General features: G+C 56.0%; 1 protein-coding gene across 1 annotated transcript; it reads left to right on the top strand.

Annotated features, from left to right (window-relative positions):
- The first annotated feature begins 298 nt into the window (after positions 1-298).
- LINGO3 (leucine rich repeat and Ig domain containing 3) lies at positions 299-2,116 on the top strand. The gene has a single exon (XM_013948711.1). The coding sequence runs from the start codon at positions 299-301 to the stop codon at positions 2,114-2,116; it is 1,818 nt and encodes a 605-aa protein (XP_013804165.1).
- Positions 2,117-13,989: the final 11,873 nt, after the last annotated feature.

Below are 13,989 nucleotides of genomic sequence, written 5' to 3'. Positions count from 1 at the left end.
CAGATCGCGTTGCTTAGCCGAGCGCTGGCCCTGTTTAGCTCCGTGAGAGCAGCACTTTCCTGGAGGAATGGGCACCGTCGGTGGCGGCAGAGCTGGTGTGAGTTGCGGGGGGCAGAGGCTGAGATGTGAGTCTCCTGTCTTGTATCCGCTTGCAAATCTCTGCTCTTGCTTCTGCCTCAGCTTCCCTGTTTTCAAAATGGTACACGCTGTTTGTGAGGCATATTTAGCCCATTTGCTAATGCCACATTTCTCTCTTCCTTCCAGGTGCATGGGAGAATGGTAGTGAGCCCATGAGACCATGCTCTACACAATGACATGTTGGCTCCCAGTCCTGGTCCTCCACCTGATCCTCCTGAGAACTGCCCTGGTCGCAGCCTGCCCAGCCCGCTGTGAGTGCGCTCCTCAGATTAAGTCAGTGGTGTGCCATCGCAAGCGGCTCACCTCCATCCCCGAGGGCATCCCCACCGAGACCAAGATCCTGGAGCTCAACAAGAACCGCATCCGCTGCCTGAACCCAGGCGACCTCTCCCCGTACCCCTTGCTGGAGGAGCTCGATTTCAGCGAGAACATCATCACCAATGTGGAGCCGGGCGCCTTCAGCAACCTGTTCAACCTGCAGACCTTGCGGTTGCGAGGGAACCAGCTCAAGCTGATCCCCCCAGGAGTCTTCACCAAGCTGACCAACCTCACCCTCCTGGACATTAGCGAGAACAAAATTGTCATCCTGCTGGACTACATGTTCCAGGACCTGCGAAACCTGAAGAGCCTGGAGGTAGGTGATAACGACTTGGTGTACATCTCCCAGCGGGCCTTCTCCGGGCTGCTCGGCCTGGAGCAGCTGACCATCGAGAAATGCAACCTGACCTCCCTCTCGGCAGAGTCACTGTCCTACCTCCAGAACCTGGAGGTGCTCCGGCTCCGGCACCTCAGCATCTCCACGCTGGAGGACCAGAACTTCAAGAAGCTCTACAACCTCCTGCAGCTGGAGATTGACAACTGGCCACTGCTGGAAGACATCTCCCCCACCAGCTTCCAGGGTCTGAACCTCACCTCGCTCTCCATCACCTACACCAACATCACAGCCGTGCCCACAGCTGCCTTGAGGAACCTGGTGTACCTCAGATACCTGAACTTGTCCTACAACCCCATTAGCACTGTGCTGAAGGGCTCCTTTAAAGACCTAATCCGGCTCCAGGAACTCCACATTGTGGGTGCTCTCTTGGTCTCTGTGGAGCCACAGGCTTTCTCCGGCCTGAGACAAATCCGGCTCCTCAATCTCTCCAGCAACTTCCTCTCCACACTGGAGGAGAGCACCTTCCACTCTGTCAACACCCTGGAGACGCTGCGTGTGGACAAGAACCCCCTGGCTTGTGACTGCCGCCTCCTCTGGATCCTACAGCGACGGAAGACACTCAACTTCGACGGGCAGCAGCCCATGTGCTCCTCACCACCCGAGATACAGGGCAATGCCCTGCGCGACTTCCCGGACTCCATACTCTTTGAGTACTTCACCTGCCAAAAGCCCAAAATAAGGGACCGGAAGCTGCAACACATCACGGTCCGGGAAGGACAGTCTGTCTCCTTCCTCTGCCGGGCGGATGGGGAGCCAGACCCCTCCATCATGTGGGTCTCCCCCCAGCACCGCATGATCACCACCAGAAGCATGGGGCGGGCAATCGTGCTGCCAGGGGGTACGCTGGAGATCCGATTCGCCCAGGTCCAAGACAGTGGCACGTACATTTGCATTGCCAGCAACGCAGGTGGCAACGACACCTACTTTGCTACCCTGACGGTCAAGGGGCACCCGGCCGATGGCTCCCTGTATGCAAACCGGACTTTGTACCTCAGCGAGTTCAACGACACCTACCACAATGACACACAAGTCTTCTTAAAGTTTACACTGGACCTCAAGACCATCTTGGTCTCCACGGCCATGGGCTGCATCACCTTCCTCGGGGTGGTGCTCTTCTGCTTCCTGCTCCTCTTTGTGTGGAGCCGGGGCCGGGGGCAGCACAAGAACAACTTCTCCGTGGAGTACTCCTTCCGTAAAGTGGATGGCCCCACAACCACCACGGGCCAAGGAGGAGCCAGGAAGTTCAACATGAAGATGATCTGAGCCTTTCCCAAGGAGAACCATTCTCTGCTGCCTGTCCCCAAACATGGCCAGTGCGGGCTGGGGGCGGGGTGGGGAGGATTGGCTTTGGAGCATCCATTCTTTGTTTTCCAGTGACATCCTTGTCCCCTCCGGCAGGCTCTCAGTGGGACCTAGCTCTGCTGGGACGTTGGCTGAGGATCACCATGAGGGCCCTGCAGCAGCTGGGAGACGTGCCGAAGGCTCCTCACAGGCAGGACCGAGCAAGAACTGCACTGCACATACCTCGGGGTCAGGGACACCCTGCCAAAACCCCTGGCTGCCCTCCCACAGGGCAGAAGTAGCTTGAAGGTGGTCACGGCTTGAGGGCTTGGGGGGGGAGGGGTCCCCAATGTAGCTAATGTTCTTGCGTATCAACTATGCATTTCTCAAGTGATGAGGTGAACAGCATTTGGGCCTGGGAAAAACCTGTTTCTTTTTTTCCCCTTTTCCTTTTTTTTTTTAGAGAGACTCTGGAAAATTTCATGGTGGTTGTTTATGATTCTTCTTTTTTTCTTTCCTCCTCCAAAAATTTTTATAATGAATTTCCAAGAGAAAAGTCTTCCGGTGCAACGCAGGACTGGGTTGTTGGGGGAGGCTGCTCCAACACAGGTACCCCAGCTCTCCCCGACCCCCCTCAGCAAAGCCGGACCCCCCCCAGGGCATGGCTGTGCCTTGAAAGCTTGTTGGCAGATTTAATAACTGGCATCTGCAAACCTGGGTGCCCAGGGACGCTCCTACAAAAGCAATAATAACCCATCCCGGCAGTCTCACCTAGACTGTGCCAACACTGGGCAAAAAAAAAAAGGGAAAATGAGACGTCAGTCGTGGCCACCACCGTTAGGAGGAGCAGCCCCTTAGCAGGTCCTGTCATTGCGTCTGCGCAGCCATTCTCCAGGTGTGACCCACCTGGAATGGCCACTCACAGCCAGGGGGACACCTGGGGCCGAGCTGGGAGTGCAGGGAGCAAGGGAAGCTCCCGGAGAACTTGGACCACGGTGGTGCAGGAAGGTGGGGGCTGAGCCAGCACCCTAAGGCCAGCCTGGAGAGCGGCATCTCCCCAGGAGCCTCACGAGGGGGATGGTGGCACTGCTAGTGAACTGGTCTGGGGTCATTCCTCCTGCTCCATCCACAGTTCCTGAAATGGGGGGGTCTAGGATTCCCAGGCATCCCATTTAGGGGGATGCATCTGCATTTCAGCGCTGCCCTCCCAGGTTATCCTGTTAGCATCTGTCAACTGTGCAGGCAAATTAGGTGCATACGTGTGATTGCTGAGCCGGGTGCAAAAGGCAGGGGCAGCTTTGGGGCCAGGCAGGCCATTTGCTTTAGTTTGCAAGGTCAAAGCTGGTGGGAGAGAGCGACCTGGTTCATCTCGTGCTGGGGAGGTGGGGGAGGCAGCGCAATGCAAGAAAGAAGAGGGGGAATAAAAGGGTTGCAATGAGCAGCTCTGGAACCAGTGGCAAAAGCAACGCAGCCACAGAGCAAAGGCAGAAAGAGGCTCCCCGGATAGCGCTCGCCGTGCCGGCGACTACTGTCTGCATCTGCAACTCTGGCGGTGGGCAGCCCAGCTGGGCTCAGCCCGGGGCGGGGGGGCCTCCTTGCCCCACCTCAGCCATCTCGGGATGGCATTTGTGCAAAGCGCTGCCACTGGCAGGTCCCGTCGCTCTGGCGTGGGCCACTGCTGCCTCTCAGCCCTTTTTTATTGCCCTCCGCTCCATGGCACGGTGGAAGTGCCCGTGCCCAGCAGCTCCTGCTGCAGGGACTGTCCACAGCCAGGCTGGCACCTCCTGAGCTAGGGCTTGTGGGGAGGAGCCAGGTTGCTCGGCAGGGCCAGCTCTGGGGATTCACGGCCCCTTTCTGGGTCTCCTTTTGCTCCCGTGTGCAAATCCCTGCTTATTTTTATTTACTCAGCACTCAAGCTATCGCGGCACCTGGGCGGCCCGCCCGGCTTTGGAGAGGGGTTGGTGAGGCTAAGCTGAGGTTTAGCCCTTGCAGAGCGCTGGAAGGGAAGGAGGATGGCTCCCAGGAAGGATCCTGAGGCTCCCCCACGTGCACCTCGTGGTGCGCAGGGTGCTCCGCTTTGCCTGGGCTTTTGGGGAAGGAGTGCAGGGATGCGACTGTGCATGCAAGGTCCAGGCATCTGGAGTGGTCCTTCACCCTGGTGGGTCATTTACCCCTGCCCGCGGCACCGCTGGCTTCGGCACAGGGGCAAATTTTTATGGTTGGAAGAAGGTGTGGAGCTGCCCATGCTGGAAGCAAAGAGCCTAGACAGGCATTTGGTGGGACGGGAAGCCTGTCGCTGCCCCGAGCAGCCCGGCAGGCCAGGCCTGGTGCTGTGCTTGCCTGTGGCCTGGCAGTCCAGGGGCTCTGGCACCCGTTTGCCCTGCCTGCACCCTCCACGGCAGCTGGCACAGACCGTGGCAGCGCCGAACAGCCAGGCAGGGATTTGCCCGTTGGCTTTGCTGCATGGGACACGAGCATCTCGGGAGGGACACGAGCCACGGCGGCTGCTCATGTTGCCCCCTGCACCCCATATCTCGCTGCACCCCGTCCTGCTCTTGTCCCAGCCCCGACATAAGCCCCATGGGCACAACGCTGGGTTTGAGCCCGTCGCTTCAGCACATTTTGGCTTTTCCCCCAAACTGGACTTGACCTCCCCCCACCCCCTCCTGGCAGGAGCGGGACTAAGGCGTCCACGGGAGCCACCGGCACCCGGGCTCAGCATTCAAACCTCATCTTTCGCCCCGTTTTGCTAGGGAGGCTGCTCCTGCGCCTGCCCCACTCCAGCGATTTCAGCCCCTCACCCAGAGCTCGGGCCGCCGTGGCCCCGGGAGCCGCCGAGGCAGTTTCCCTTCTCTCCCCATCCATCCTCCATCGCCATCAGCCCACGGCCCCCTCGCATGCTGGGCACCCCCTCCCCCTCCTCGCTCCCCGAGCCGTGCATGCCGTGTCGTGGCCAGAGTCCCCTGGTGTCACCCGCACAGTTCCCGCGTCCTTGTTCGGTGTCTGGGTTTTTGGTTGTTTTTTTTTAACGGGGGTGGGGGGTCGTGGGGAGAGGGTCCGGGCACGGAAACCTGGCGGCGGGGAGACGCCTGCTGCTGGCAGAGGAAGGGTTTTGGCAGTACAGACCTTGCACAGTTTTCTATGTAACGAGCATGTGAAATATATTTGCGGGAAGAAAAAAAAAAAAAAAGAAAAAAAACAGGACTCTCGTGGGCTGGTTGTTTTTTTTTTTTCCTTCTTCTTCTTCTTCGCGTGCACGGGATAAGAAAAGCCAGGATCGATGGAGAAAGGCCTGCAAAGAGGAGCAATGGCAATGCTGCGCGTGCCTGGCCATGAAGCTGGGAAGGAGCCAGAAAAGCCGGTCCCGGGCCGGCTCCATCCCTCCGCTCCCCTGTGCAAACCAGGCAGCTGGGTCCCCCTTGCTTCGCACACAGGGTTTGGCCTTGCTCCGGCCGGGTGCAGAGCAGCCGGGTGCCCCGGGGATTTTAGCCATTGATACGCAGCACTGGGCACGGGACACGGAGACGGGAGTGGGGATGGGGGGGCTGCACCACACTGGGGAGGCAGCGGCTCAGGCAGGGAGTCCGGACGGGATTTTAACTGCGGGGAGCGAAGAGCATCTTCATGCTGGAAAATCTTCGTGATGTTTAAGCAGCCACCTTTAAAAATGAATGAGCTTGATTTAGCCAAATGTCCGTGCACAAATGAACCGTAAGTGAATCTCCTGATTTCACAGCAGAGGTGGCTGGCAACTAATCACAGAATCACAGAATCACAGAATCACTGAGGTTGGAAGGGACCTCTGGAGATCATCTAGTCCAACCCCCCTGCTCAAGCAGGGTCACCTAGAGCACATTGCACAGGATTGCATCCAGGCGCATTTTGAATATCTCCAGAGAAGGAGACTCCACCACCTCTCAGGGCAACCTGTTCCAGTGCTCTGTCACCCTCACAGTGAAAAAGTTTTTCCTCATGTTAAGATGGAAGTGTCTGTGTTTCAGTTTGTGCCCATTGCCTCGCGTCCTGTCGCTCGGCACCACTGAAAAGAGTCTGGCCCTATCCTCTCGACACCCTCCCTTCAGATACTTGTACACATTGATAAGATCTCCTCTCAGCCTTCTCTTCTCCAAGCTAAACAGGCCAAGCTCTCTCAGCCTTTCCTCATAAGAGAGATGCTCCAGTCCCCTAATCATCTTTGTGGCCCTTCGCTGGACTTGCTCCAGTAGTGCCACATCCCTCTTGTACTGGGGAGCCCAGAACTGGATGCAGTACTCCAGATGTGGCCTCACCAGGGCTGAGTAGAGGGGGAGGATCACCTCCCTCGACCTGCTGGCAACGCTCTTTCTGATGCAGCCCAGGATACCATTGGCCTTCTTGGCCACAAGGGCACATTGCTGCCTCATACTTAACTTGGTGTCCACCAGCACTCCCAGGTCCTTCTCAGCAGAGCTGCTTTCCAGCAGGTCAACCCCCAACCTGTACTGCTGCATGGGGTTATTCCTCCCCAGGTGCAGGACCCTGCACTTCCCTTTGTTGAATTTCATGAGGTTCCTCTCTGCCCACCTCTCCAGCCTGTCCAAGTCTCTTTGAATGGCAGCACAGCCCTCTGGCATATCGGCCACTCCTCCCAGTTTTGTATCGTCAGCAAACTTGCTGAGGGTGCACTCTGTGCCTTCATCCAGGTCATTGATGAAGAAGTTGAACAAGACTGGACCCAGGACTGACCCCTGGGGGACACCGCTAGCTACAGGCCTCCAACTAGACTCTGTGCCACTGAGCACAACTCTCTGAGCTCTGCCATTCAGCCAGTTCTCAATCCACCTCACTGTCCACTCATCTAACCCACACTTCCTGAGCTTGTCTATGAGGATGCTATGGGAGACAGTGTCAAAAGCCTTTCTGAAGTCTAGGTAGACAACATCCACTGCTCTCCCCTCATCTACCCAGCCAGTCATTCCATCATAGAAGGCTATCAGATTGGTTAGGCATGATTTCCCCTTGGTGAAGCCATGCTGACTACTCCTGATCACCTTCTTTTCCTCCACATGCTTGGAGATGGCTTCCAGGATGAGCTGCTCCATCACCTTTCCAGGGATGGAGGTGAGGCTGACTGGCCTGTAGTTCCCTGGGTCCTCCTTCTTGCCCTTTTTGAAGACTGGGGTGACATTGGCTTTCTTCCAGTCCTCGGGCACCTCTCCTGTTCTCCATGACCTTTCAAAGATGATGGAGAGTGGCTTAGCAATAATGTCCGCCAGCTCCCTCAGCACTCGTGGGTGCATCCCATCAGGGCCCATGGATTTGTGGGTGTCAAGTTTGCTTAAATGATCTCTAACCCACTCCTCCTCCACCAAGGGAAAGTCTTCCTCTCTCCAGACTTTCTCTCTTGCCTCCAGGGTCTGGGGTTCCTGAGGGCTGGCCTGACCAGTAAAGACTGAAGCAAAGAAGGCATTCAGTAACTCTGCCTTCTCTGCATCCTTCGTCACCAGGGCACCCACCCCATTCAGCAAAGGGCCCACATTTTCCCTAGTCTTCCTCTTGCTGCTGATGTATTTGAAGAAGCCCTTCTTGTTGTCCTTGACATCTCTAGCCAGATTTAATTCCAAACGGGCCTTAGCCTTCCTCGTCGCATCCCTGCATACTCTGACAACATTCCTATATTCATCCCAAGTGGCCTGTCCCCCTTTCCACTTTCTGTAGACTTCCTTCTTCTGGTTGAGTTTTGCCAGGAGCTCCTTGCTCATCCATGCAGGTCTCCTACCTCCTTTGCTTGACTTCCTACTCATAGGGATGCACCGCTCTTGAGCCTGGAGGAAGTGATATTTGAATATTAACCAACTCTCTTGAACACTCCTTCCTTCCAGGGCCCTCACCCATGGGATTCCTCCAAGTAGGTCCCTGAAGAGGACAAAGTTTGCTCTCCTGAAGTCCAGGGTTGCGATCCTACTTGGTGCCCTGCTGCCTCCTCGCAGGATCCTGAACTCCACCATCTCATGGTCACTGCAGCCAAGGCAGCCCCCAACCTTCACATCTTCCACCAGTCCTTCTTTGTTTGTTAGTACGAGGTCCAGCAGCACACCTCTCCTTGTTGGCTCCTCCACCACCTGGGTCAAGAAGTTGTCACCAATGCTCTGCAGGAATCTCCAGGACTGTTTGTGCCTAGCTGTGTTGTCTTTCCAGCAGATATCGGGGTGGTTGAAGTCCCCCATGAGAACCAGGGCCTGGGATCGTGAGGCTACTTCCAGCTGTCTGTAGAAGGCCTCATCAACTTCCTCATCCTGATCAGGTGGCCTGTAGTAAACACCCACAACAGTGTCACCTCTATTAGCCTGCCCTTTGATCCTTACCCATAAGCTCTCGACTCGCTCTTCATCCACCCCTAGGCACAGCTCAATACATTCCAGTTGCTCTCTCACATAAAGAGCAACTCCACCACCTCGCTTTCCTGGCCTGTCTTTCCTAAAAAGCACGTAGCCATCCATGACAGCACTCCAGTCATGCGAGCTATCCCACCATGTCTCTGTAATGGCAATGAGATCATGGCCCTGCGACCGCACAGATATCTCTAGTTCTTCCTGTTTGTTCCCCAAGCTGCGTGCATTGGTGTACAGGCATTTCAGGGAGGTGATCGAGCATGCAGGTTTCCCAGGAGGGCTAAAAGAGGGTCCTCCATAGCCACATCCCATGCGCACTTCCCTGGCTGCATTCACCTGTTGGAGGCATCCTGACTTGAGCAGTCTTTTGCTAACTACCCTGTCACTATAACTCTCCCCTTCCCCCATCTTTCCTAGTTTAAAGCCCTCCTTACCAGGTTGGCCAACCTGTTGGCAAAGACCTGTGTGCCCCGCCTCGTGAGGTGGATCCCATCTCTCGCCATCAGTTGTTGATCTTCAAACAGGGTCCCATGGTCGTAGAAACCAAAACCCTGTTGCCAACACCAGCGGCGCAGCCAGTCGTTAACCTGGAAAGTCCGTCTCCTCCTCCTCTCATCCATCCCCCTCACTGGCAGGATTGAGGAGAAGATGACCTGGGCTCCCAGACCCTTGACCACCATCCCCAGAGCTCTGAAGTCCTGCTTGATGGTCTCCAGTTTGCCCTTGGTGTCATTGGCGCCCACAATAATAAGAAGCAGTGGGTAACTATAACATCCCACATTCAGGTTTCGACATCGGTGGGAGACCTGGAGAAGAGCTAAAGGGCAGGGTTACGGCTCCGGAGGGAGCATTAATAGGTGGCTGTGGCTTTGCCATCGATTCCCCAGCAAATGCCACTGCCAGCCCTGTAAAACACTGCGTAAGCGCTACTAAAACAACTTGCAGAGGGCACAGAATTGCATATTAATAACGAATAAATGATTAATGCGCATGTGTTAACAAACTGCCCCCCCTATTAATCTATTATTAATTATTAAGGGAGTATTTGTGCCCTTAAATCTGCAGGGTGCCACGCTGGCACCCACCCTCCCGCTCGCAGAGGAAGAAGAGGGACGTCGGGAAGGATTAACCCCCACATGTGGGTGCGCGCGCTGAGCCCTCTTCTTCGGGTGCCTGGAGCACGAAGGGGTCGCGGCTGCCGGTCCCGCGTGGACACACCTGCACCGGGACCAGCGTCCTGCAATTGCCACTTCTAAAGAAAAACAGACATTTCCGTCATGCCCTCTTTCTCTGTCCGCCAGCCCTGGCCTGGTCCCGCGCGAGGCCATCCCCATCGGCGTCCCCATGGACGAGACACCGGCAGGAACCCAGCCAGGGCTGCTGGGGACTGTCTGTCCTTCTGCCACACAGTCCCAGATGCAAAAGGGCTGCTGACACTCTCCGAAACACTCGTGTTGTTCCCAAAAGCCCATTTTCCGTGCTTCCTTCACTGTCAGTCAGCCCAGGGCGCCAGCTTTCCCAGCCTGGGAGGGGGACGGCAATGGCGATGGCATGGTGCAAGCACAGGCAATGCTTCCATCTGCTGGAGAAAATGGCCCCGGACCGTCTCCAGCCATCCAGAGCCCCAAATCCCGCCGCCGGCACCACGCCACCCCCAGCCCGTTGGCAGCCTCGAAGGCCCACGGGGGGCTGCGGCGAGGTGACGAGCCCGGGGACACGGCCGCTGGCTCTGCCCCAGCGCCGGGAGCTGCCTGGGACGGCGCCGTGCCGCAGCCGATGAGCCCTGATGAGCGATGAGGCTCATTCACCCCATTCTTCGTTTAATTTGCTCGTTTAACCACGCCGTTACTGCAGCAACCTGCGTCGAAGGGAGCTGGGTGCACCCAAGCCTGAGCCCGCCGGCTCCTTCGGCAGCCTTCTGGGGGCAAGGGAGTCGCCGGGACCAAAAATGCTGGGAAACCGGCTCCGAAAGTGCTTTTTCCCCCTCCCTCCGGAGCCCGGGAAGCCGTTTCGGCCGGCAGCAGCGCCGCCGAGCCCCCGTTGACCTGCCCTGAGCCAGGTGCCAAGAGGCCTCGCTGCAGCAAAGTATTAAAAATAACACCCCAAACAACAACTACGAAAACACAATTAGAAAATGCAATTTTCCAGCGGGTGCATTTAAAGATCTTATCGCCCGCTGGGAAGAGAAAGCAATTTCCTTATAAATTAAAAAGACTTTGGCTAAGTGGAAGTTCCCTGCTTCGGTTCCGCAAATCCCAGGACCGTGGAGCTTAGCGGGGAGCAGGAGGCTCCATGTTGCCACACTGAAGCCGAGACCTGCCTGGCCCAGCGGCAACCGAAGGTGACGAGTGCTCGGCAGCGTCTGCAAAAGTAGCCGGCAAATCTAATCCGAGGTGCCACAGAGAGCGGCGCCTCCGGGTTTATCTCCAAATCGGCCTCCCAAGGCACTCCCAGCGGGAGCTCTCCTTCCTTTTACACAGATCTTTGCAATCCCTCTTTTCTGGCAAGGGCCGTTAGGAGAAACATCGAAAGTGTGACTTTTTTGTTTGGATGCGATACCCGCAATTTCTCTAATTTGGCAATCGCTGCGCTGCTTTATCACCTTTAATTTGCTGTTCGTGGTTGGCGCTGGAGTGTTATCGTGGATCCGACATTCGGAGATTTAATTTTGCAAAGTGATTTAACATTGGACCAATTTAGAAACCAATTTAGCTTTTACCCAAAGTGCTGGTGTACGTTGCAGTCGTTTCCAGGTAATGCTGGTGTCTGAGGCAGTTGCTGTAAATGATTTTCAGGTTTTTTTTGTTTAATTTTTTTAAAGTTGCAGGCGCAAACTTTTAAAATCTCAACTCTAACCATTACGCCAGGGCCATTTTTGCTCAGAAACCTCCCAGCGCGGCGGGCACGGGGTGAACACCCTGGCTCAAATTAGCATTTGCTTAATACTTCTGAAGTGCTTAGCAATATAGAAATCACACTGCTGTTTAAAGGTTTGGATTGCTTTTAACCTTGGCGTTATCGCCTTCTTTATAATAAGCGGCATCAGAATATTTGCAGCAAATCCGTCTCCAAAAGGGGCTTCCTTCTCGCCTGGCTGTGGGTCTCCGCTGGGCTCGTTCCATGTCGGTGGCACCACATTCATTTCATTGATTTTGTACTTTTTTTTGCTCCTAATGGACTCTGGTTTATCTTGAAGGTAAGATTACTTATTAGGGAGAAATATTGATGCTTCTAATAGCTTTGCTGTTGTTTAAAACAGGTTGTTGCACACTCATTAACATAAATGACTGATTAGAGTGAGGGAAATATACTGACCCCGTTGCCGAATGCTATCAATAAGCCTAGGATCCTGCTGCATCTTAAATGCTTTCCATTTATATTCTTTATTTTTACACCATTATAGTCCGAGTTGACGAGTTCAGGGAGAAATATAAAGCCAAGCTTCAGTGCTCTGCAGTGATTAGTTGCAATTCCTTTGGGAGCTAAGCAAGTATTTGAGCCCCGCTGCCTCTGGGATGCGCCGTCAGGGCGGATATGCCGGAAAAGCAAACCAGCAGCCTGCGTGGGAAGGAGCTGAAACGTTCCCCAGCAATGGGGATTGCCAGCTTGCCCTCGCGGGCGGCAGAACCAACCCTCGCAGCACCCCGGGAAAATCCCACCCCTCCTCTTGATTCACTGCCGATGTGCGGTTCACCTTCTCCCAAATTATTGCCCAGCCTTTCCAAGTAGTCTAGGTGTTAAAACACACCACGGTCCCAATAAATCAGCTCTAGCATATGGCCGAGGCGCCTCCGAAACGGGCCCTTGACAACCACCATGGGCAAACAGATGCAAACCTGCCAGATTTCTGGGTGATGTTGATGCAAAAAAAAAATATATATATATATATATATCCTGCAAGGAAAACACAGATGCGGGCTGCCTCCTTGCTGGTGTTCAGCACCGCACTTGGAAGCAGGCACCAGCCGAGCCCCAAAGCGGCCCCCGAGCCCCTGGCGAGGCGCCCGCTCCCGCGGGAGCCGCAAAAAAACCCTCAGAGCCCCAGCGAGCTCGGCACACAAACTTTAAAAAGGCAACAGGAGTGGGACCAGACGTTTCCATTCTCCGCAGGGAAATCCTCGTCTTCTGCACCCCGGCCTCTGTGCTGGCCGGCGACCGTCGTGCAGCTCTCGGCAAAGCGGATCCCGCGCCGAACCAGCCAGCATCGGCTCACAGGCTAATTGCTATTTAGTGCCATTAGTTACTTGCTAATTAGTTCAAAGACTAAACACAAGGGGGCAGACATTCAAATGTGTCATTTTTTTCAAATGTTAAAAGCGCAGCTTTATCCTAGAGGGGACAGATGCTACCGGGGGCGATTTCTGGCCGCTGGGTTTTTGGTGATTCAAGTCCTCGCAGCACATGTAAAACACAGGGAGAAAAACATGTTTGCTAAAGGTTTGGCTGCCGAAGAGTAAACGCCTGGGGAAATCCCGGCACAAACTGACAAAAACGAAAATTGCACCTCGCCAGTATAAGCAGTATAACACAACTCGCAGAACAGGGAACTAAAGAAGGTTTGGGGGGCGGTTGACGGTGGAAATCCCTCCCTGCAACGCGGCTAAGGCCCAGAAAGCACCGCGGGAAAAGGCGCCCGAAGCCTCCCAGGAACTGCCGGGGTGAAGCAAACAGATTGCACCAAACCGCGGCAGGTTGTAATGCCGGCGGTGTTCACAACTGAAGGTGGTGCAATTTAGTGTGGCTGTAACACAACCCTCGGCGGGCAGCGCTTCCTCGCCAGGGTAGCGCCAGCGTCGGGGCGAGAGCGACGCCGAGCCCTCGGCCACCCTTAAGCTCGCACGCGGCCGGGAGCGGCGGGTTGGAAGCGCAGCCGGGTTGCACCGGCTTGTGCAAGGCGGATCCCGGCAGCGCCGAGGGGCCGCGTCCCGCACCCGGCTCAGCCTCCACCACCGGCCGGGCCCCTCTCTCCGTCCAGCCCAGCGAGGCCTCCGAAGCACTGGGAGATGGAGTTTGAGCCCCCACCGCTGCCGGGGAAAACTCGGAGGTAACAAGATTCCCTGCTTTGCAAACACGGCCCGGGAAGGCGCTTCCCAAGCAAAGGCCTCGAAGCAAATTTGAGTTACGGGGCTAAATGCTGCAGGGGCGCAGAGCGGCCCCGGGGACCATGGCCTGGTGCATGGTTAAGGCAGGAGCAGGAACAGGAGAGGGAAGCGGGGCTGCGGAGAACGGGGCCGGCGCGAGCCCCCAGCACCGCCAGCCAGGGTGCTTCGGGCATCCCCGGCACGCCGCGTTTCGGGAGAGGCAGCCCGATAAACCCCCGTAGCCCCGGGGGGACAATGTGGGCCACAGAGGGGTTATGTATGGAGACCATACATCAAGTTATGGCCGCAGCAGAAAACAGTGTTTTGCTTAGAGAAAGCCACCGTGGTTTCACTACTGCTTGCGAAGGCACCGGCCCGGCTGCAGGTCTGCGCTGAGCTCGGC

Source organism: Apteryx mantelli, chromosome 30 (assembly GCF_036417845.1).
Source record: "Apteryx mantelli isolate bAptMan1 chromosome 30, bAptMan1.hap1, whole genome shotgun sequence".
Lineage (NCBI taxonomy): Eukaryota > Metazoa > Chordata > Aves > Apterygiformes > Apterygidae > Apteryx > Apteryx mantelli.
This window is presented reverse-complemented; position numbering and strand designations above follow the sequence as displayed.